The sequence below is a fragment of the Alligator mississippiensis genome, chromosome 9 (genome assembly GCF_030867095.1).
Source record: "Alligator mississippiensis isolate rAllMis1 chromosome 9, rAllMis1, whole genome shotgun sequence".
NCBI lineage: Eukaryota > Metazoa > Chordata > Crocodylia > Alligatoridae > Alligator > Alligator mississippiensis.
The window spans coordinates 5,054,392-5,078,672 of record NC_081832.1 but is presented as its reverse complement, the minus strand read 5'-3'; the positions used below and the strand labels follow the sequence as shown (position 1 = coordinate 5,078,672).

At 47.3% G+C, this 24,281-nt stretch overlaps 1 protein-coding gene across 1 annotated transcript in view; it reads left to right on the top strand.

Annotated features, from left to right (window-relative positions):
* The first annotated feature begins 14,148 nt into the window (after positions 1–14,148).
* NTSR1 (neurotensin receptor 1) overlaps positions 14,149–24,281 on the top strand; it is a 99,853-nt gene continuing 89,720 nt past the window's right edge. Inside the window, exon 1 of the mRNA XM_006264813.4 lies at positions 14,149–14,976. Coding sequence (XP_006264875.3) covers positions 14,323–14,976 — 654 coding nt within the window. The 5' untranslated portion in view covers positions 14,149–14,322. The remainder of the gene's footprint in view (positions 14,977–24,281) is intronic.

The following is a 24,281-nucleotide window of genomic DNA, read 5'->3' as shown; positions in this document are numbered from 1 at the left end:
GATGCTTTGCACCTCCCCTGCAGACTCCCCACCTCCTCACAGGGTGGGTGGGCTAGCTTTGTCCCAAGCTACCTGCTTCAGCTGAGCAGTGGACGTGCTCTAGCGCCCCCCGGCTTCTGCCCTGAGCCACTGCAGGCATGTGATTGCATTTCCTGAATCAAAAGTGAGAATGTCTCTTCACTTGCTTATCTGTTCAGTCCACGCAGCTTAAATTAACCTTCAGGGCACAGACAGAAGTGACCATTTTTGCCCAATATGGTCACAGAAAGCAGTCTATAGCCGTGACCAAACACAAGTGCATGGCTGCAGACTGCTTAAAAAGGGCCAATCAGGTGAAAACCTGACCCCTCATTGCATGAGCTCAGATAAAGATGTTTCTAAGTAGTGTCTTCTGTAACTTCTGTCTATGCTGCCTAAGATTGAATCATTTCAGCCCCAGGCATTTTGACTGTCTGTACATAGCCTTGGAGATCTGTTCCTCTGATCTCTTTGTCAAGGCTGTCTCCACCTACCCAGCCTTTCGAACCAGAGGGTTTAAGTGCCCTGGTGTGATGGGAAATTTGATGAGATCTCTGTCTGCTTCAGGCTAATGTGGATGTTATCATCTATCCTTTTGCAGATATTTTTAGGAGCCTGTACACTAAAGAGTCTTATCACCACCTACATCAAGCTTCATATTTCTGACCTACTTCTCTGATACGGTGGGCCAGGTTCAGAATTGCACCCAGTACCACTGGAGAAGTGCAGGGAGGAAAACAGACATGCAGATGCCCCTTTGGCCCCTGAGTCCTGGGGTTGCTGGGAGGCCTCGATTTTCACCCTACATGTAATTTAGAGCAGTTTCAAATTAGATCTAAATTATAATCAGCTGCATTGAAGAAGCCATTCTGGGTATCACTGCGTGTGGGAGCACTCTTGGCAGTCAGACCAAGCACCCAGTCACTACATAAGCTTGGGACAGGAAGAGGGAGCAGAGAAAATTATCTCCTTCTCCTTAACTTCTCTTTAAGACTACAGCAGCACAAATCAGGTCTCTTGGGATCCAGGATAAGGCCTGGGATGTTTAAAAATTGCACAGAGAGTTGAGTTTGCACCTCAGCCATACCCAGATAATGCCTGAATCTTCTGGTTAGAAGCATGGCATCATTTTTTGCATGGTTTCCTTAGGAGATAGGCCATGTCCAACACTGGAGTCTAGAGAATTTGGATCCCATCAGGTAGAAAAGGCTGTAATTAATGGTATGAAGTAGAAGTATCGGTGTTCGTAGCTGGCTAATAACCAGTCTGGTTCAACTGGTCTCTAACAATCCTTATCTCCCATTTACCTGCTAATAGTGTCATTAACATGAAATATTGTAAAAAAGGGATAATAAGAAAGCCCTCAAGCCTGTGTGGCTGCCCACTTGTAATATAGCTTAATCCCACTTCACTGCCTTTCACCAGACTCCTTAATCCTCCTCTTCCTTTCTGTGGCTTAGGACACATGGGCTCACTGCGACCGCCCCCTGCCTTCGAGACTCCCCCTAACTATGGATTACCTTGTGGTTGCAATGGTTGTGGTTCTTAATTGTATAAAGCAGATCTAGTTTGGAAGGGTTTAGCCTCCTGAGCACTACAGCAGTTCTTTACGAGTAGCCCTGCAGGGCTATTAAATGCATTCCCATGTAGATCCTGCTTGCTGTGCTTTTGTAGTTTTCCACCTCTGATGGTGTTTGCTATTCAGTGGATTAATTGCTGACACTGGCCAAATTTGACTTCCGATCACCACCTACTATCAAAATAAAGTCCAATTCTTTCCCTCTTTGATTTCTGTTTAATTCCCTTCTTAGCTTTTCCTGCTATGAGCAAATTTGGCTTCTGGCCATGTATGAGAAGCAATGACAATATTTTCTTCTCTCTGTCCTTCCCTGCTATGGCAACTAAAACCTGGATTATCTTTAAGTGTTTCTTTTCAAGACTATAATAGCAGACTTTACAGTGGCTTTCGTAGAGCATATCTGCTAGTATTAACCCATGGTTTGTACTTGCTGCTGCAAATGTTCATTTGGAATAGAATATAACACTTTTGAGAGGCAAGACTTTTTGCGGGTGATATCTTTTATTGGGCCAACTGCATGGCTGAGATTTTAACCATGCAGTCAGTCCAATAAAAGATATTTAAGCCCCACCTCAAGAATTCTTGCATCTTTCATGGGCCATCACAGCAAAAATAAAACCTCAACATTATATAAAGCATTATATGGTGCTGTCCCCTACCTTGGGGGTGTTTTAAGAGAAGGCTGGACAGGCATCTGGCTGGGGTCATCTGACCCCAGTGCTCTTTCCTGCCTATGCAGGGGGTCGGACTCAATGATCTGTTGAGGTCCCTTCCGACCCTAACATCTATGAATCCATAACGGCCCTCATTTTTCTTAAGAGAAATGTCTTTACTCCACAATGCTTTTGAGTGCATGTGACTATTCCAGGATCAGCCTTGTCAGCCATTTTTGGACCCACAGATAAAGCAATCATGGAAGTGGATCATCGTTAAGTGCGTGAACTGCCAATGATAATGATGATGACTATTCCCCATCAGCCATACCACCAAGAGCATTACTTTCTGGCAACCTTTGCTAAAACAACTGTGATGTTGGCTGGGATTTTTAAAGGCATCCTTAAAAAATGGGATTTGTGCTCCTAAACCATTTCGATAGTTTTGAAAATCCCACTCTGTGCATATTGCAAGAAGGAAGAGATGTGTGCACTGGACTGAGATTCAAAGTGGGATTTTCAAAGCAAACCAGTAGTCATATTACCCAGAGCAGCTTAGGAGTCCCACCCTCTTTTCCTTTTCAGGAGTATGGGTATAATATTGTGTGGTGTAGTCCATTTAGAGTACAAAGTGTTTTCAGTAAGTCTTGTCCCATATTCTGCTGCCGGCTGTGCAGGTTCTCCGAGGCTCACTGACTGCACCAGCTGTGAAACAACTGCATTGGAGCTTGAATTGCACTAGTCGCTGAACAGAGGAAACTTCAGGTCAGGTCAGTCCCAAGGCTGCTGCGACCACTGAGGCACCTGAGATGCGGTAACAACCCTCCTCCGCTCCGCTGGGGTTAGTTGAGTTGCTTTGCATCATTGGTGATTCTTCGGGCACAGTAAACTAGTGGCACCATCTCTTCTTAATGTAAAGATGACCGTTGGCTCGCAGGGAGCTCATCTACCCTTTGGCAGCTCCTGTTTTAGTCCTGCTGGGTGTCCACACACCCTCCGCACCCAGGCAAGCCCAGGTGGAGGCATCAGTTCAATCGCCCACAACCTGACTATGGAAACGGCTGTACTGGTTTACATGGTGCAGACCAAAAGAGGCCTGGCCTGGCAGGAGGGGAGACTTAAGGGACTTATTTTTTAAGAATACTTTGTAGGAATTTTCCAAAATAGTAAAATTAAAAAAAAAAAAACCCTGAGAAATCCCAATTTGGCTTTGGCCAAAAGGGAGGGAAAAGAATCAGTGGAAGCTGCACTGTTGCTGTGGGGGAAATATCCCACCTATATCCCTTGCCAGGAGTGTGCTGTGAACACTGGGGCTTGATCAGTATATGGACAAGATTATGTGATGTGGGGGTTTGTGACAGCAGGAGATTGGCCTTGATGGCCCAGGAAGTCCAGTTCAGTTGTCTAGTCCTATTTGGGGCCAAATTATTAGAGATGCTCAGCCCTCATTTAGGTACTGAATGGGAGACAGCACTGAGTGCCCGATTCCCCAGTCTAACCACCCTTCAGTGTAAGCAACAAGTGAGTAGCTGGAGATTTCCCTCTGTGTAGGGATACCCTCCCCTGGGGTCTCCTTTACCAGCTGCCCCATCCCACCTGGAAGAGGCAGGAAGGAGACTCGTCAGGGTAGGAGGGCTTGTAGTGAAGCCAAGCTGTGAAAAACTTGAGCTCCTGCCATGGTGAGCTAAAACAGGGCCCCTGCTGCTCTAACTTCTGCTGGGGTTGAGGGTTAGGGCATCATAGCTATCTCCTCGTGGCTGGCACAGTCCGCACATAACTTGGATGCACTGAAGAATTGGGGGGCTGAAGTCAACTGCCTCATTAGCACTTAGGATCATAAGAAACTTAATACCAATGAGGTGGCATGCATAAAAAGAAAGCATTGCCAGCCAATGCTATTTTCAGTGATAGAATAGAAAATCCCTTTCTGGTATCTTATAACATTCTTTAAAACTGGGCAGTTTTTAGCAGCGATTTTGCAGGGTTTCAAACACATCGGAAAGCTACGTACAGCCAAATTGTCAAGAAGATTCAAGTCCTGGCAACTCCTGTTGTGATGCTTTGGCCAGCTTTTTGAAACAGCTCCACACATCGGGATGCAGAGTTTTTGAAAGTCCAGCCATGAGTTTGTGTCTCTAAGTCGGAGCTGAGCTCATCAGAAAATCAGGACACCGCTTTGGAAAATTCTGGTTATAGTGGACGGTGAGCAGAAAATCTCTGGATAAGGAACCCACCAGTGGATTTGTAATACGAATGCTTTTAGCAGAGGGACTGTTAACGTGCTTTGAGAAACATGCCACTAAGTGGTGCTATTGGCAATCATCAGCCCAAACAGAAGCAATAATCTGAGCAGGTAATCAGTGGAGATGAAAAGGTGGCAAAGAAAAAGAAATAGTTTTGAACTGAAGGCAATGTGGACATGTCTTTGCACTGACTGGCAGCACATAACAACCAAACCACTAGCAGTCGCACAAAAAAAACATTAGCTTAATCTCTAGCAAAGTGCAGACTGTGGCATTGTAATCCCAAATTCCACTTGAACTTCATGACGCTCTCTTTGTCCCACTGGAATACTTTGCTCCTTTTCATTATATTTGTGCCTGCAGTAAAACAGTTTCACATTTTCCTGGCACGAGTGTGTGTGTTGTAATATGCTTGTCTGTCCATTTCTATAGTGCACGCTCTGGAGAGGTGCCATAGGGAAGCTGTCTCTGAGTCTGTTGTTCCAGCATCAGATAGGACAGGAAAACCATAGTTTTCTGTGGAAAGGGAGGCTGGTAATATGGGTTGTTTGTCCAGGTTTCATATTTAGATGCCCCCACTTATGAACATGTTGAACAAAATACTGCAGCATTGAGTCAGCCAATGTTTCCATGTACTTTTGAATAATGGTGTATACTGAATAAGGACTCGCTACAATTGTCCTTAGGCACCTAGTTTCTGTGGAGGCCTAGCGCAGGTGTCTGCATGCATTGGGCAGGCCTAGCTCTGCAGTTGGGGCTGCCTATACTAGCCTATAGTGTGGCCTTCAGGTGCACAACCTCTCTGGAGGGTAGGGTTAAATGCTGTTCTCTGTATTGTATGGGCATGTAAAGACAATGAGAGACAGAAGCTGAGGTTCAGGAAGAGGTGTTTAAAAATCCTTTTGAATAGAGGAGGAAAACACATTATTTCAGAGGATATGGAAACTCTGATGGAGCATTTACTTCTCTGGTCCTTTGTGTCCATAAAGCATCCTCACGAGCCCCTGTTCTCTATTAGTCTCCAGTGTATAAGGTTTTCTACTGGTTGTACTACAGATTTTTGCTGAAAATGATGCAGCTATCTGCTTACCTACATACAAAAGCAGAATAATGCCCATGCATTGAATCCAGCCTTCTTTCTGTTGAACGTGGCAGACCCTTCCCTGTCCATGCCACCTTATAGCTGCAGAGGTAACTCATCTGCCTACCCGAACTCTTGGGGTTGAGGGCAAGGCCAAAACAGGCACCTGCTGCATTTGGTATCCCCTGACAAGGTAAAGGAAAAAGAAATGTTTGAAACCTGCAGTTCCTGGAAAGGGAAGCACCAGTTCTAGTGTAAAGCTCATGTTGTCAAATACCTTCCATGACTTTCCACTTTGACTAGTCTCTTAGTTTATGTAAATCTGCACGGGCACCTGTCTAGAGGCACGTTCATATTTTCTGTCGTTCGACTGAACACTTGGAAAAATTAGTCATCCAACCAAATAACTAATCTGAAAGACTGGGTCAAATTTGCCCTGGCTGCAGTGCTACTGATGTCAATGGTGTTACACCATTACACACTCACTCACCTTACACACACACTCATCTGCCCCAGTGAGCATGAATATCTACAGGCTTGCATTGTGCGTTTTACTTTTCTCTCATCAAATGGCAGAATTATTTTCCGGCTCCTGCACGTGCTATGAAGTTCCCAACTGTAGAAGGAAATGAGAAGACATCTTAGCATATTGTGTGTGTGTGTGTGTGTGTGTGTGTGTGTGTGTGTGTGTGTGTGTGTAAAGGTGCCGGGGTGAAGGAGTCAGCTTGGCAGGTTACATTGCCCTCCAAAGCACTGAACGTTTGCCCTTTTGGAGTCAGAAATCCCTGTTTTCTTCTAGGAGAACAAACCCTCCTTTCCTATGCAGTCATAAAAGTTCCTGAAAGTAAAAGCTGTTTTAGTGAAACTCTTTCTGCGGTCTGAAAGTCACCCTCCATAAATAGTGCACAGGTCTGTTGTTTTGGTTTAAAATACTGTCTTTAAATCATTTTAGTCTAATCAAGTGAACACTTGCCTGAAGCACAACTGGAACCCATTGTTCCACAACCAGATTGCCATATGTCAGTGCAGTATTTTGCAATATTTGGGAGGAGTGTGTTTACAAGCACATGAAAAGTAAAACAGCTAATACCACCATTAGCCTGGCTAATATATAGGTCCCAGTATCTCTGATGCCACCTGCTTTCACTCCCCACACTACTAGTGCAGTGTTCACCATAAAGCAGCACTATTTGCTGAGTGAATTTACAACCCAAACCCAGCTCATAGGCTTCAGCCATTGAGAAAGGGGTGTTGAAACAAAGGAACCCACTGCAAGTTTATTATACAAGCTGTAAATCAGCCTGGGCTCATATAAGTCATAAATCTGCTGGGTATGTGTTTATGACTTATGGTCTGGTACTTTTAATGGAAAACAGGACTAACATCACCCTCTTAGGACCAGTTCACTTTCCATCTTTGGACAGGTCTTTAATAGGACTCCTGCCTGAGGAAATCATACTGTGGAAGGGTTAATAAGAAGAAACAATCCTGAATTTTTCCCCCCCTTCGATTGCATACATTGTCAACAGAGACGGGAGTGAGACAGGAATCTTTTGCCAATCCGAGGGGCTCTCCTCTAGAGCACAGTGGGAGGCTGTTCAAAGCCTAGTTAGTTTTAATAGACAAGGTTTTGGGGGTGACATTTTCCTGAAAGATTTTAAGTAAATGCCTGGCTATAACATTTGAGATCAGTCGCCTTTTGGTTTCGTTATCCTTTTTATTTTTAAGCCCCAGACACACACACGTAAATGTATTAAAAGAGCCTAGCTTTGCTGAAAGGTCAGCTGGCTCAGGAATAGACAGTGGGGATTTCGGGTGGAGGCTTAGGTGTACAACAAGAGAAAATTGCATTTCCAATTCCTTTGAATAGGGCCATGACTCAAAGGCCACTTGGATTGGGACTAGCGGGAGGAAAGAACCATTTTTTACTTCATTTCAAAATCTATGACCAGGAAAGAAACCCTAGACAGACCTAATCCATTTATGTGCCAGTGCGTACATTGGCTTTTGAACAATGGAAGACCCTTGCGGCTTCGAAAGGTGCAGATAAATGAACTTGTTTCACCCTATGCTTGGGTGGGAAGAGGTTAACCATCTCTCTCTGGCTAAGGGAAGGCCCACAGCTGATTGTCCAAGTGTCTGGACTGGCTGCGTGTCAGCTCTGAGCCAGGTTTTAGGAATTAATGAATTAATCCCAAGACTCGATAAGAGGGATGCAAGGGAGAGGATGAAATCTGGGAGCAGGGGGCAAGGCAGAAGGCTTCTTGGGCAGGGAGGTGATGAGCCCTAGTAAGGAGATCTGCCTTCATTTCACACTGAGATTTGAACGAAGTGAGTTCACACCTTTTCTCTGGGTTTCACTGTACCTTATTCCTTGGCTTTGGCCAAGAGAAGCCTTGCATAGGTTTTTTTTTGCTTGGCATCTAAAGAGGTGTAGCAATCCTTATGGGCAGCCCCCTCTTTAACAACCTACTTCATAAAGGCAGGGGAGACACCCTGATCAACCTTGACCAAGGTAATGTGATTAAAAAATGGCACTGTGTAGTAGAGGGTTGCACTCTTGTCTGTATGTGGACAGGACTCCCTAGGAGAGTCTCATATTTAGCTTCCCACTGGCCTGCTTCCAGCAGGAGGATCTCGGCTACACGCCAACTTGATGGAAATGGGGAGACCCCTCCCTAGCTTGCTCCTGCGGCCGTATGGCCGAGGGCAAGCAAAACTTGTGGGCATCCGAAACTTGGGGGCTTCTGAAACCCAAGCTCCCAGGCTAGGGCCTACACGTAGGATGCCTGCCAACAGATTTAGAAGCATCTCAAGCCCCAGGTGGGGTGGAGGATGTTTGCTGGTAGTAATAACACAGAGATTTGGAATTGAGTTGGCTGATTGGACTTGAAACACAAAAACATTTCCAAAAAAACCCAACAAAAAGGTGTCTACCTTCCACCTTGCAACACAGTACCTTCCCTGCCCTAGTTTAGGTGAAGCAATGTCTTGTATGATTTCAGAGTGTCCCTTGTGTCCCTTTTTAACTTTTGGAGGCTTTTGTTCCAAAATAGGAGTGAAGAAGCAAGCAAATATCAATTGCCCTGTTGAGGGCTGATATTTCCAACATTCATTAAACCATTAGCATCAGATAATTCCCTTCTGGCATCTTTGGGCTCTACAAGGTGGATCTTGGACCCATCCTTGAGCTGAATCTGGAGCCTGTGGTAAAAGGCTTTCAAAAAAAAAAAATCTTAACAGAACCTAAATCACAGCCCTGTTGTGGTAACGTGCTGGGCAGACATCGTATAAGACCGCCACAGCTCTTCCATACCAATTAGATGAGGGTGGGAAGGGAATTCAACACCTTTCCTATTAAATATACGCATCTTGACTTGTTGGGGTCGCCTGCCAGGAGATCAAACAAACAGATCGTCTCCCAGATCCAAGATGCAAAGCTTACTTCAAACGATGGCAACTCCCTTTTCACTGTAAGGCGCACATAGCGATGGTGAGACTTCTTTATTTCTTTTGAGCGCTTAGTGAATTCCTGCATTTATGTATTTATTGTTTAGATTTATATTTCAAACTTTGATCTTGGGAAAAGACCCAGGACAAGAAGTAATGGACTTAAATCGTATCAGGAGAGGTTTCTGGTATGTATTAGGAAGATTTTTGTAATGGTGAGGGTGATTTAATGCTGTAGCACCTGACCCACAGAGAGTAGGGCATCTCCAGCATTGGAGGTTTGCCAGTGCAAGTTAGACAAATGCTGGGCTGAGGTGGTTTAAACTGGGTTGTTCCTCACTCTGGAGCAACGGGTTGAACTAGATGGTCTCCTGAGGTCCCATTCAGCAATGCCTTTTGTGAGAGAAAGGAATGGATCCTGTTTTAGAGCTGGAAAATTCTGTTGATGCTAATAAGAATGCCTCCCCCACTTACGGCTGAAGCAAACTCGCCAACTATTAATAGCACATATTAAGTCAATTAACTGAGAAACATCCTACTAAGGCATTTGCTGACATTCAGAGAGAGTGATCTGAGTGCACAGGCTGTTCATTAGAGGATCCAGATTCCTCCAGCATATCTTTATGAAACAAGAGATCTATAAACTAGTAGCAACTTTACTGGCCAGTAAAAACTATTGACTGTAAATCAACAACTTCCATGGGTCGGGATGGAGGAGGGTTGATATTTCCAGAAGCAACTGTATTTTTTATGATTGTCCTTGTGATGCCTGCTGGTGGGAAAGCACAGGAGCTCATCTACTTGGCCCTGGGAGCAGTTCTGGGGAGACAGTACATAAGATATTCTTTTGTCTCTGATCAAATCTATTGATGATCAACTGCGCACAGCAACTACCACTGCAGAATCCAAAAGTTATGATGGTCACTTAAACATGGAGTTTTCAAACCATATTTAACCCAATAAATAAGTGAATGGAGGCTGGGCACGATCCATTCACTGACCCAGCTAACATGAAATTATGGGAAAGGAACAAGAATTCTTAATTGTAACAGAGATTGCAAGGGAAGCTACTCGCTGCCTCTGGATGTATATTGACTGAAAGAGCTTGATCCCTAAAGACCTCACTGAAATCAATGGAAGAAGGATTGGGCCTGAGCTTTCACTATCTTTCTTTTGAATGCCTCAGACAGATCCGAATGACTCTCTGGGAACTGTTCTTGCTAATTGTTTCATATGCTTCCTGCCTTATTCCAGGATAAATCCTCAAAACGCTGCTCAAGAACGGACCCAAGAGATTCCTCCTGGAAACCAGAAGGACTTGATGTGATGAGCACATGTTTGTGGGCAATGGAGGTGGCAGTTGTTGACAGGCTAACTCTGCGGGGGACGAGGACTTACCCTCTACCCTTAAAATTGAAAGGTATGCTGTTTGCTTCTTCCAAACCACGCTTTACGCTGGAGTCAGGTGAGGGCTGTACCTCATTTCTACTCACGCGTGTGTGCCTGTTTAAACAAACACATCTGATTCCTCTTGTGTATTTGGCTTTCCTTAGTGGGAAGGAAGTTTGTGGAGAGTTTTGGAGCAGCGCTGTGGAAAGCTCGTTGTAAATCTATCGGTGTGAATCCAAGTGAAGGATGCTCCTGATGCTCTCAAGTGTTGGAGCTAATACCAGCACATGCATAGGCTGAAGCACAGATTTTTCTGGCCAAGTAATAATCAATACAGTTCAAATACTGTATATTAGACAACCAGCCTGTCATACCATCATATTTTCCAATGAATCAGTTCTTGACATAAGTTTAGAAAAAGATAAGCTGTTGGCAAACTTCATGGCAAATTATTCACTGCCAATTATTTACCTGGCTTTATCTTACAAGCACTTAAAAATATGTCAGTCTGTTCCTGAGTCATAAATGACTAACACTTGTCTTTCTCAATTGTCAGTAGCCCCTTGATACGAGGGGGACGGTCATCCAGTAAATAGGGGAGTCATCGGTGAGTCCACAGATGGCTGAAGAGGCCAATTTGGGATCTGGATGTTCAATGCCATCTGCAAATCTTGTGACAAAGTAAGGGTGGGTGAGCACACTGGTGCAAGACGTAGTGCCTGTCGGCAGCTGCTAAAACACTGGTTGCTCCTTACACAATTTTTCCTTTCAGCAAACGCCCCAGTGCTACAATAAGCTTCCTAGCTGAGCCTCCCCCTCCCATTGCCCAAAGCCTGTTCCCAAAGCACTGCCAATGTGCTCCTTCTGCTTCTCACTAGGTAATTCCTGGGCTTCTCTACGGGTGCCAAGTCCAGACACCTTGGGTGAAGGGACAGCAGCAGAAATGAGATCTGTCTCACTGAGCTCGCATGGGGGAGGTTACATCTGAAGGGAAGTGGAGGTGCATTTATTATTAATTGGCCAGAAAAATCTGTGCTTCAGCCCATGTGTGCTGGTTCAATAAGGCCACCTGGTATTGGCTCGGACACTTGAACAGATCAGAAGTATCCTTCAGTTGGCTTCACGCCTTGGTTTCTTTTCCCACAGGATTAACTGCTTTGATAGAAAGACTTTGCTGGATGCAGCACGGTGGAGCGCCTGTAGAAGAACAGGGATGGATGGGGGCAGGGGCAGATTTGTGGGGTGCACTGGTACATTTGCACCCCCCTTTGATTCCTGATCCACCCAAAGCTTCAAACCAACTGCCTGGCAGCAGCAGTGGCATTTCTAGTCGGGCAGTGCTGTGGGAGTCACTTGACTTTATGGCTCATTGTAATCTACCTGGAGACAAACAGGTGATGTTTTATACTTGGTGATGCACCTCTCCATCTGCACCCCCCTCCTCAAACGTCTAGATCCACCCACGGGCGGGCGCAGGGATTGTTCTGGGTGGGAACAGCAATGGGGAGTATGTTGGCATCTGGACCAGAGACCCTAGGGCCCAGCAGGCTCCAGGTGCCAGGGCAGCCCGTGGTGCTTCTGCACCTGGTAGCCCTGGGATTGGGGATGAGGCACAATCTGCTCCTTCCCTCCCCTCCCCTCCCTCCCCAGGTCCCTCCTTCCCTCCCTTCGGGCAGCAGCCTTGGAAGGGGGATGGATTAAGACTAAAGAGTGCAGCCCCAGCGCCCTGCTTTCCCCGCTTACTGCGCGGGGTGCCAGCAGATCCGGACCCTTCCAGTGAACCGGGACTGGCCTTATCCCCCCACCGCACACACACAGAGTGCCCCCCCACCTACCCACGAAATGTGTGTGTGTGTGTGTGTGCGCGTGCGTGGAGCCCGCAGTGTTGTCCAGGGCGGCTGCCAAGAAGCACGGCTTTGGGAGTTGAGATGGAGGTGCTCACACACATGAACAGGAGCCCCCGAACCTGGGCAGGCTCACACACGCTGAGGCATGCAAGGCTGGGTGTGCTCTCTCACACACACACTTGAGGCTGAGCAGACTCACACACACACACCTGAGGCTACGGTGTGCTCTCTCTCCTTCTCTCTCTCTCTCTCTCACACACACACACACACACACACACACACAGCCCAGAGGCTGGGCATGCTCTCTCTCTCACATTCAGACACCCCCCCCCCCCATGCTCTCTTTCTCTCTCTCTCACACACCCACCCTCAAGCTAGGTGTGCTGTCTCTGTCTTTCACTTACACTCACACACACCCCTGAAGCTGGGTGTGCCCTCTTGCTTGCTCTCTCTGTCACACACACACATACACACGGCTGGGTGTGCTCTCTCTGTCTCACTCACACATACACAGTCACACACACACCGGAGGCTGGGCACATTCTCTCTCTCTCACACACACACACTCATTCACACTCCTCCCCCCCTGTGGCTGGGTGTGCTCTCTCTCTCTCTCTCCCCCTCTCTCAAACACACTCACTTGCACTCACCCTTCTCCCCCCCCCCGCCCCAGGCTGGGTGCTCTCTCTCTCTCTTTCTTTCTCACACACACACACATATTAGGCTAGGTGTGCTCATTCTCTCTGTTACACACACACATCCCCCCAGCTGGGCGTGCACTCTCTCTCTCACCCCCCCGGCTCTGGGTGTGCACTCTTTCACACTCACCCCCCCCAGGCTGGGCGTGCACTCTCTCTCTCTCACACTCACCCCCCCCGCTGGACCTGCACTCTCTCTCTCACACTCACACTCCCCCCACCCCGGCTGGGTGTGCACTCTCTCTCTCTCACCCCCTCCCCCAGGCTGGGCGTGCACTTTCTCTCTCTCTCACACTCACACTCCCCCCTCTGGCTGGGTGTGCACTCTCTCTCTCTCACCCCCTCCCCCAGGCTGGGCGTGCACTTTCTCTCTCTCTCACACTCACATTCCCCCCTCCGGCTGGGTGTGCACTCTCTCTCTCTCACCCCCTCCCCCAGGCTCTGGGTGTGCACTCTCTCACACTCACCCCCCCAGGCTGGGTGTGCACTCTCTCTCTCTCTCACACTCACACCCCAGCTGGACGTGCACTCTCTCTCTCTCTCACACTCACACTCCCCCCCCCAGCTGGGTGTGCACTCTCTCTCTCACCCCCTCACCCAGGCTCTGGGTGTGCACTCTCTCACACTCCCCCCCCGGCTGGGTGTGCACTCTCTCTCTCACCCCCTCCCCCAGGCTCTGGGTGTGCACTCTCTCACACTCACCCCCCCCAGGCTGGGCGTACACTCTCTCTCTCTCTCTCACACTCACACTCCCCCCCCCCCGGCTGGGTGTGCACTCTCTCTCTCTTACCCACCCCACCAGGCTCTGGGTGTGCACTCTCTCACACTCACACTCCCCCCCCGGCTGGGCGTGCACTCTCTCTCTCTCTCACACTCACACTCCCCCCCCGGCTGGGCGTGCACTCTCTCTCTCTCTCTCACACTCACACTCTCCCCCCCCGGCTGGGTGTGCACTCTCTCTCTTACCCACCCCACCAGGCTCTGGGTGTGCACTCTCTCACACTCACACTCCCCCCCCGGCTGGGCGTGCACTCTCTCTCTCTCTCACACTCACACTCCCCCCCCCCGGCTGGGCGTGCACTCTCTCTCTCTCTCACACTCACACTCCCCCCCCGGCTGGGCGTGCACTCTCTCTCTCTCTCTCACACTCACACACTCCCCCCCCGGCTGGGCGTGCACTCTCTCTCTTACCCACCCCACCAGGCTCTGGGTGTGCACTCTCTCACACTCACACTCCCCCCCGGCTGGGCGTGCCCGGACCCCGCGCGTGCAGCAGGCGCCTCCCCGCGCATGAAAGGCGGCGGCGGGCGGCCCCGCGCTCAGTGCGCCCGGCTGGCTCCGCTCCGCTCCGCTCCGCTCCGAGGATGCAGCTGAACGGCAGCGCGGCGGGGCAGCAGCATCCCCCGGAGCCCGCGGGCAACGGGTCCAACGCCTCGGCGCCGTTCGCGCAGGGCCCGGACGAGGAGGACCTGGACGTGAACACCGACATGTACTCCAAGGTGATGGTGACCGTCATCTACCTGCTGCTCTTCCTCGTGGGCACCGTGGGCAACTCCATCACCGCCTACACGCTGGCGCGCAAGAAGTCGCTGCAGAACCTGCAGAGCACGGTGCACTACCACCTGGCCAGCCTGGCCCTGTCCGACCTGCTCATCTTCCTGCTCTGCCTGCCCATCGAGCTGTACAACTTCATCTGGGTGCACCACCCCTGGGCCTTCGGCGCCGCCGTCTGCAAGGGCTACTACTTCTTGCGGGACGCCTGCACCTACGCCACAGCCCTCAACATCGCCAGCCTCAGCGTGGAGCGCTACATGGCCATCTGCCACCCCTTCAAGGCCAAGAGCATCATGTCCCGTAGCCGCACCAAGAAGTTCATCAGCTGCATCTGGCTGGCCTCCTTCCTCCTGGCCATCCCCATGATCTTCACCATGGGCGAGATCTACGGCCGCGGCCAGGACCCGGACACGCTCATCTGCACCACCATCGTGGCTGCCTCCACGCTCAAGACCGTCATCCAGGTGAGGATGGGCAGGGCTGAACCCTGGGCACAACTTGGCTGAGACTTTCCCCGGGGGGAGGCAGGGTGCAATCTGGGGTGGGGAGAGCATTGCTCGCTTGGCTGCTCCCTTTGCTGATTCAGACCCACGTCTGTGCACAGATGCAGGTCCTGCACTGCGGGACCTCTCCCCTCTGTCCAGCTCAGGAGTAACCCGGGATATGACCAAGTCAGGTATCCTGCAGCCCCCAAAGCACCGTGCAATCCTGGGGGAGCCCCCAGGGCAGATCCTGCCCCGTGCTGGGCACTGTCTAGCTGGAGCCAGATGCTTAGTTGGCATTGGATGCTGTGAGTGGTACTGCAGAGAGGCTCGGCTGGGATGCTGTAGCTGGGGATGGTGCTGCTTTGAGTCAGTGGTTTCCAACCTTTTTTTCCCATTTGTAAACATCGATGGCAAGGTCCAACCCAGTGCCTGCCCCCAGGCCCCAGCTCCCCAGCGTGTGGGGGATGAGGGGACCCCAAGCCACCCCTTGCAACCTGGAGCTCTGCCAGCCTGCAAGGGAAAAGCCACCATTTCCCACGTTTTTCTCCTTTCAGGAAGAATCCGTTCTAAAGTTTGTTGATCAGTTTTTAAAGTTTGTTTGTGACCCTTTTATATATTCTTGGGTTACGACGCGTGGGTTGAGAAACGCTGGACTAGATGACCTCCGGAGGTCCCTTCCACCCTTCATTTTCTATGGTTCGCAGTGAGTCCCTGGCATCAATTCCCTGCTGCCCTTTCCCTGTGACTTGACCAAGGTCTGCATAGTCTTGTCTGGGAAATGTTGAGGTATCAAGGAAAGCAAATAGATTTCCTTCCTCCCCGTCTTCAAACTGCATTCGGGTGTCCCTGTCATCAGATCTGCTCTCTGTGGGGTAGCCAGACCCATCATTTCACTAAGTGCCGTGGCTCCTGTGACAGTAGAAGTATTAAGAGTGAACTCCACCTTTGAGGCAAAGAGCTGCTATTTTGGCACAAATGCCTATGGATTGGGCCACATCTTCAGTTGGCATAAATAGCTTAACCTCTTTGACTTCAGAACAGCTGTGCTGATTTACACACATGCCGCTGATCTGATCTACTATGCAGAGTGCGGAGTGGATGGAGGATAACACAGCTCAGTAAGTGCCCTGTTTCCTTTGTACACCTTTCCCTGTGAGCTTACTTTTAGGCAGTTTTCTGACTCTTTTTCAGGATATTTTATTTATTGGCACATCATGCTTCAAAATAAATATGATGAAGTGAACTGGAAGAGAGAGAGAGAGAGAGTGAAAAATCAACCTACTTTAGCCCTTTTGTTGCTAGGCTTAGATGTGACAGCATTTCAGGGTCTTTGCTTTCAGATGTGATTTTCAGATGGATTAATCTCTACCCAGTTAGAGTGTAAAAGTTTAAAACTGCGTGTATACAGAAAGCTTTTAATATGCTTCCTGGGCTCGACTGTTCAGAGGAAATTGTGCTCTGCCGAATGGAAGGAAATTGGAATGGTTTCCTCCAAAGACAGCTTGGACCCAAATCCTGAAGCATTTTTAGGCACTTCTTTCCCAGTTTAAAAAATACTGCTCAAATCAAGATCTAAATGAATAACTGTGGGGAATAAGAAATCATTGCAATGTAGGCACCTAATGCTCCATGAATGTCTAAATGGGTACCTAAATAGCATCGAGGTGGGATTTAAAATCACAACTCCATCTTCCGATTGAGTAGTCCATTTTTGGGTTAGTTCGTGAACATTTGGTGTCCAGTTCAGCCTGGCATATTTACCCAAAGTCTCTCATGTCTGAGAGGCAAGCTTTTCTTCTATGAGACTAAAGGGATGAAGTATAGGTAATTTTTTTTTAATTACTATGTATTGCCAATCTTCTTCCATTTAGGATTAAAATGCTGCTCGATAGCAACAATGTGGCGCTGAGGAGATGGATTTATTTCTTCATACACAGCCTCGGAGATTACAGATTAAACGCAATTCTGAGCAACCTTGATGATCATTGCTCAGTGTATTTCTTATGTAATATTAGTATTATGTGGTTCCCGATATGGAGTGCAGGGAGGTTAATTTATTGCAGAATAGGTGATATATCATCGTGGGTGCTCGAACTGTCTCAGTGTAGAGAAACCTATACTCTCTCATGTCTTTGTAATTCCTTCCTGCACTGCTTGAAAAAGTAAAAGGGCTTAATCCATCAGAATGGAAACCTGCAGGGAGTTTGAGATTTGTTGACTCATTTTTGGAGACTTCTGCTTCAATGTTGATTTGCCCACGTAAGGATTTAGTGTGATGTACCCAGTTCTTCACAACATGAAGAACTGCACAGGAAAAGCCAAGGACTGAATAAGAAGAAATACTGAGAGTCAGGTTGGAAGGGTATAGATCAAGTTAACTGGCAAAAATGTGAACAGGTGGCTCTACATCCTCCCATCATAAGCCATAAGTTATCCAGAGAGGAAGGGAGGGAGCACACACCAGTCTTCAAAGCAAGACGCTTGCAAATTGAAACTTGTGAGTCCTCGGATTTTGGAATGGGTTCACTCTTTGAACACTTCACCTCCGTGTTTCTCGCTGTAACCGGGGATAAATGGTGGTGTACTTGATAAAGCTGGTAAATCATTTCTAATGAATTGTTGATTCAACCTATTTAATTCCTTTCCCTGTTTGCAAACCATCTGCAAGCAGGCCCTGAGTGCCTTGAACTTGTTCAGTCAGATGTCTCTTGTAAATAGTTCTTGTTTTGCAACTTGCTTTCAGGCAGGGATTGTAAATATTTCATACTCCGAATGCAGCCGGTTCTCTGCTGAATAGCTTTGATTGGGCAGAGTCGCAGGGTAATGCTTCGGTTCCCCGACTAAAAAAAGCATGCCTTTTCAAGGTTTCCCAAGGTAAATGCTTGGCTTGACTCGGTTAAAATCTCCCTTCTGTAAAGGGAGTGGGACTGCATAGCCCTTCAGGTCCCTTACAACCATATGAAGCTCGAAGATTTAGGGAAAGATTCCTGCAAGTAAACTAAATTGTCTGTGTGCTGAAGCAGACACAGAGTCCCTAATAGAAACTGAACCTCAGCATGGACAGAAAGTCCTACATGTAGCTACTTTTGTATTTACAGTTTTTAATTAACAAGAATTTAGAAAGTTATGCTGAAGTTTGGCCAGTTAGTATTTTTATTGTAAAATAAAATGTTCTTTAAGCCACAAGTAATAATGATAAATGCATCAAGAGAGTGGAGTTTTTTTTTAATTAGCAGTCAGGCAGGATTTTGAAGCCTAGTGCCTTGAAGGAATAAGTTGTGTGGCATCTTTGATGTTTAATCTTAACAGAGCAGTGATGGTTCCCAGTGTTGTCTGTCACCATCTGTGTGGCTGGTAGCAAACTATCATGTATCTTCATTAACCAGACCATCACACTTTTTTAAAATTATTTTTCTGACAGTCCAGCGTGTCTGGTTTGAATTTTGGCCTTGACCTGGAATTTGGTAGCAGACATTAAGTCCATTAGAGCTACATTATTTAGATCTATTTAATACTTTAATTGGCAGGCCTCCATTAAGTGAAACAGCAGCCAACTTCACACATAAACTAAGGCTCTCGGAGCTGTTTCCACACAAGTCAATTAATGTTTTGATGCCACTTGAGTTGGAGCAGGTTTTAAAAGCCACTCGTTGTGGCGGTGATAGATAAGAATTGTAGGGAAACACGGGGTGTTTGCTCTGCTCCTTTCAAAGTCAGTACCCAGGATGTTACAGCAGTGGCAATATTGTTGTCTGACTCTCAAACAATTAAGGCATAAGCATAAACCAAAGATGCACAGGCGAGCCGAATGCCTTCAGGGAGCCTGTGATTTGTGTGTCCAGTTGTAAGGAGCTGCAACCACAGCGTGCAAGAATTAGATGCACAATTGCACAAACATATTTGGACACAGAATGGTGAACCTAATTCAGGGAAAAATTGGGCCCTGTGTTAAACTGTACTGTAAGAGTTTCAAAGCCACTTGGCTTCCAGGTTTTGTACAAGAAGGCTTGTTATGAAAGGGAAGCTGCCCCTGAATACTCTGCATGTGCCCAGCGAGCTGGCTAAGAGCTACACACACACAACCCAGTAGCCCAGCATTTCTTAGCCTGTCTTTACAAGTATGAGCATCTCATGATCCTGTCTAGTCTCAGAAGAGAGGGAATAGCTCAAATCTATCTCCCCTGCTGTTGCAAAAGGAACACCTCCACTTCAAACACTCTGTGTTTTGCTGCTTACACAACAACAGGAAGGTCCAGATGGCTTCCAAATACTTGTGTTTACCAACCAGGCACAAATGTGCAAGACGCTTATAAAGGATGTAACCTGCTGCTGTAGCTGTCTCGCAAACACGGGACCAGGAGAATCTCCCCATGCTGCTCACAGGAGTTAAAGGAATTTGACCCCGTTCCTAAAACCTAGGGAGTAAAAACACCCTAAAAAAATAGAAGGTCGGAAGGGCACTGATCAAGTTGACTGGCAAAAATGTAAACCGTACGTGGCCAACCTAAGTGATAAGTTATCCAGAAAGGACGGGAGGGAGCACACCCCCGGTTTCTGAGCAAGAGGCTTATAAATTGAAACTCCTGAGTCCTAGTATTTTGGAATGGGTTTGCTCTTTGAACAAAGACATACGAAGGTCCCATGTTCATGGCATCAGTAAAGGCATTTTGTGCATGTATAACAGTGAGAACTGGGAGCGCAGATAACTCTCTACTGCTATTACAGTTTGACAAACCAATGAAAAGTAATCGAGAGAGCAGCACGCGGAGCTGCTTCGATGGTAGAATCCTAATTCCAGTTTCTTTTTTTATAGAAAATTCCTTAATTCCTCCTGTTACAAACATGATATTCTGGTGCGGTCTGGAAGAATCAGTAGGGTTTGTAGGGCAAATGCAGTATTAAGAGGTTTGAATGATGTGAACCTCTTCTCAGCCTCGGTATTGACTTCAGTTGGCTTTTCTTCCTTTAGGGAGGACTGTGATTCATTTTGACCAGATGGATAATATTTGACACATGCCAGTGTTTTATGTATTGGCACAGGCAGTTTGTACAAGTCCACTTGTTAAAACACATGGCAACAGGCCCCTGAGCTGTTGAAAACTGTCATATTTCCATTGACTTCAAGGGTCTGGCCTGGCTTAGTCGTATAGGAAGGGAAAGCATAACGGGCAAGGTGGTCGTCTACCAGGTTTACAGCGTGGTGCAATGGGAAAGGAAGAAGCTGAGGCTCTAAACACTCCTTTGCTCTGAGATGTAACGTGAGTGATGAGACTTTACTCCGTGTGCTTACTAGTTGTACCTTTTTGTTCCTACCTGCAGCTGTTTTATTAACACAAGTTCTGCTCTTGGATGATCCGTGTGTGAAAGCTGTTTAATTATCTACCTAGATCCCTTATTTATGATACTTTACAACATCTGCTGCTTGTTCAGGTGCCTTGTACACTAAATAACTCCTCATATGAGACCACTGGTTGCACATCCAAGCCCTCTGTTTTATTTCTTCCTACTCCTCTTCTGGCTCTTTCTCGAGAAGCCCTGAGAAAGAGGAGCAGGTTTCAGGAGGGAAGCTAGGTTGAAGAAGGACCAGGATATAAAGAATATAAGCTGAAAACAGGTGGCTGCTAGAGGTGTATCACAGAGGCTCTGTCTGTAACCTCGGCTTCTCAGTGTGCTCATTATAATGCAGTAGTCTGCAACCATGCCTTCCTGCTATGTCCTTTATTGCTCAAAGAGTGTACTCCTCCTGTAGCCTGCTGCCCAGCCCAAATGCCACCTGCCTCCATCCTCCTCTTTCTCAAGTGTATTCAAGATTTTAAAATGTCTCTCTTCTGGGAGCGGTAAATGGAAATCCAGATCCTTCCTTACAAACACCGCTCCTGCTGTCAGTGGGAGCAGGATGGACCTTTATATCAGCAATTCTCAGCCAGGGTGCTATGGCACTGTTTGGTGCGCAAACACGTTTCACAAAATGTACCCAGAGATTTCAAACAGGAATCCACAGCGTTAAAACCATTCTGACCTGTCGTGGCCTTTCTGAACAGAAAAAAAATGCTCTATTCTTTTTTCCATCGTCAAAAAGCCAGTGAAAGCAGAGACAGACAAAACTCTTGTGCTAGAGGCAATATTTTTTTATTAGACCAACTAAATAGTAGCAACAAAAATGCTTTCCTTGCAAGCTTTCAGGTAAAGCTTTCCAGTGAAAGCTGAGAGCTGACATTTTTTAAGGTCTAAAGGGGTGTTTTGAGTCTAAACAGGTGGTGAGCCATTGTACTTTTTGTCTGAGATCATGGGATCGTGCAGGAGCGTGTGCACTCAAAGTCTGGATTTTGGAACATCTCCAACTTATGCCCACTGCTTTCAGTGTAGAGGGTGCATTTCAGCAGCCAGGCATGACTGGAGGCAATTCCCAGTATCCCCTTTTTTTCCTTGACAAGGCTGACAGCCAGAAGTTGGTCTTTTAAGACCAAGTATGGTGACTCTGTGCCATGTGAGGCTCTGTATAGTGGAGCAGCACAAAGCTGTCCTTATAGAGCTCAGGATCCTGGTTATTCTTACCTATTTGTCTGCAAAACCCCATGCATATTTATGACACTATGGAAATAAAACAAGTAACAGCTGGTGGAAGCTGTCCATAATAGGTAGAAATAGCACTATTCATTTTCTGCCTTAATCTAGTGTGGGGGTGGCCAGCCTGTGGCATGCATGCCACAAGTAGTATGGACAGGACAGGACAAGCAACACAGCTGCAGATCAGACTAGATGTATGGGGAAGAAAGCAGAAAACAGAGCAGCACATCAGGCAGGGGAAGGCAATCGGAGTGGCTCTCAGGGAGGGTATTGGACTAATTTGGGGAAATAGCATGTATGCTAATTTGGGGAATCCCATGCTAATTGGGGAATTTGGCATGCATGCCAAAAAAAATTGCCCCTCCCTCCCCTTGCTGATCTAGCGTAACTCAGTAGTTACAAACCAGATTTTCACTAGTGTCCAGGAGATTAATCATATGGTATCTCCTCAGGATGACAAACTTTTAATTTTACTTTTAACATCGCTAATATTTTAAGTTGCTCACTATGTTAACAATTAGAAGAGATGAACAAAGTTGTGGGGTTTGTTTTTTTGAAGAAGGGGTGGGGGGGTTACATTGGATTGGGCCACACACAGGTTTTGTACCGGTGAAACTATTTCACTTAAGTATTTTAAAAAAGGAAACAACCCCTCATGTGGATGCTGTAATAGCAATATCACTTATTCCTTTTCCCATATAAGGCCATTATGCTGAAAGAATAGTGTCCAAAATGAGAGGCTTCTACCACCTTAATGACGCCCAGTACACAGTGAGAGCTGTCTGACCTGTGCATGTAGAAAACACAAGACCTGAATTCAAACTATCTACCCTCCTGGGTGGGCATTTAGTCTCCAGTTCAGTGCAGCACAGCCAGTGTCAGTAGTACTTAAGCATGCACTTAACTTAGTCACATATATGAATACTTAATTGCTTTGCTTAACAGGATGGGCTACTAAATCTGTGACCTGAAAGATGCGATGTTTGCAGATAACACCAAGCTGGGGGGAGTAGTAGATATGCTGGAGGGCAGGGCTAGGATTCAGAGAGACCTAGACAAATTGGAGGATTGGCCTGAAAGAAATTTCATGAGGTTCAACAAGGACAAATGCAAAGTCCTGCACTTAAGACCGAACAGTCCCATACACCGGGACAGGTCGGGGCTGACTGGTTGGGCAGCAGCTCTGCAGAAAAGGACCTGGGGGTTACAGTGGACAGAAAGTTGAATATGAGCCAGCAGTGTTGCCAAGAGGGCTAATGGCATCCTGGGCTGCATTAATAGGAGAACTGCCAGCAGATGGAGGGAAGTGATTATTCCCCTCTATTTGGCAGTGGCGAGGACACATCTGGAGTCCTGTGTCCAGTTTTGGGCCCCCCACTACAGAAAGGATGTGGACAAGTTGGAGAGAGTCCAGTGGAGGGCAATAAAAATGGTTTGGGGGCTGGGGCATACGACTTGAGGAGAGGATTAGGGAGCTGGGCTAATTTCAGTCTACAGAAGAGAAGACTGAGGGGGGATTTGATAGCAGCCCTTGCCTACCTGCAGGGTAGTTGCACAGAGGACGGATCTGGACTCTTCTCAGTGGGGGCAAATGACAACAAGGAGCAATGGGCTCAAGCTGAAGCAAGGGAAATTTAGGTTAGATATGAGGGAAAACTTTCTCCCTAGGAGGGTAGTAAAGCTGGACCAGGTTTCCCAGAGAGGTGGTGAGATCTCCATCCTTGGAGGCTTTGAAGACCTGGCTAGACAAAGCCCTGGCTGGGATGAGCTAGTTGGGGCTGGTCCTGCTTTGATCAGGGGGTTGAACTAGATGTGACCTCCTGAGCTCCCTCCCAACCCTCATTTTCTAAGACTTTATGAATGGGAGCCTTGCACCTGTGTAGAGCGCTGATGGGGCAAATTGCTCCCATCGGTGCAAACAAATTTAGCGTTGCAGTCGGTTGGCACCTGACATTGGCAGTTTCCCAAGGGATGGGGGCACAGAAGACTGAGGCCCAGTTCAATAAATAAACCATGCTGTTAAGTAGCAAGAGGCCAGGTTCTCAACGCTACCACATCTGCAAAAGCAGCTGAGCCTCGTGGCCCCATGCGGTGTTCGCCAAGAATGACTAATCCGAGCCCATTTGTGTAGCAGTCGGTCTTCTAGCTGGATCTAAATTAATTAAGCTTTTGCTTTCATTGCTTTATGTAACCACTTGGTTGGCTGCATTTTGCCAGTTCTTACATAATTTTGGGGGGTATTGATTTTTAATTCACTTGGTTTCTTCTCCCCTTCTTCCCTTAGATGTCAGCTTTAGGGAAGGAAGGGAGATGTTACAGATCAGTTTAGTTCTTAGGTTCTCCTCCTCATGGCAGTTTGCAGGAAGTGGAAAGGATAAAGGTAATGTAGTGGTTCCCCTGCGCAGTGGGCTATAATCTTCTTCCAGATAATTTAAAATGGCTATTTAATTGTCTCCCCTCCCCCTACTTAAAGGGTTTTACTATAGTCTCTGTATAACATCTGCTTGAGTCAAACAGATGGCACTCTCACTTCCTGACATTTCAAATTGCTTCTATTTTCTCTGCCCTTGACATGATCTGCTGTGTATGTAAGGGGTTAACGATGCCCAGCAGACGGAGATGAAGCTGGGCAGATACGACGCAGTGCTAGGGATGTTTCCTCAAGCTGTGGTGATTGAGGATCTTGGTATCATGTCTGGGAGGAAGAAGCTTTGGGT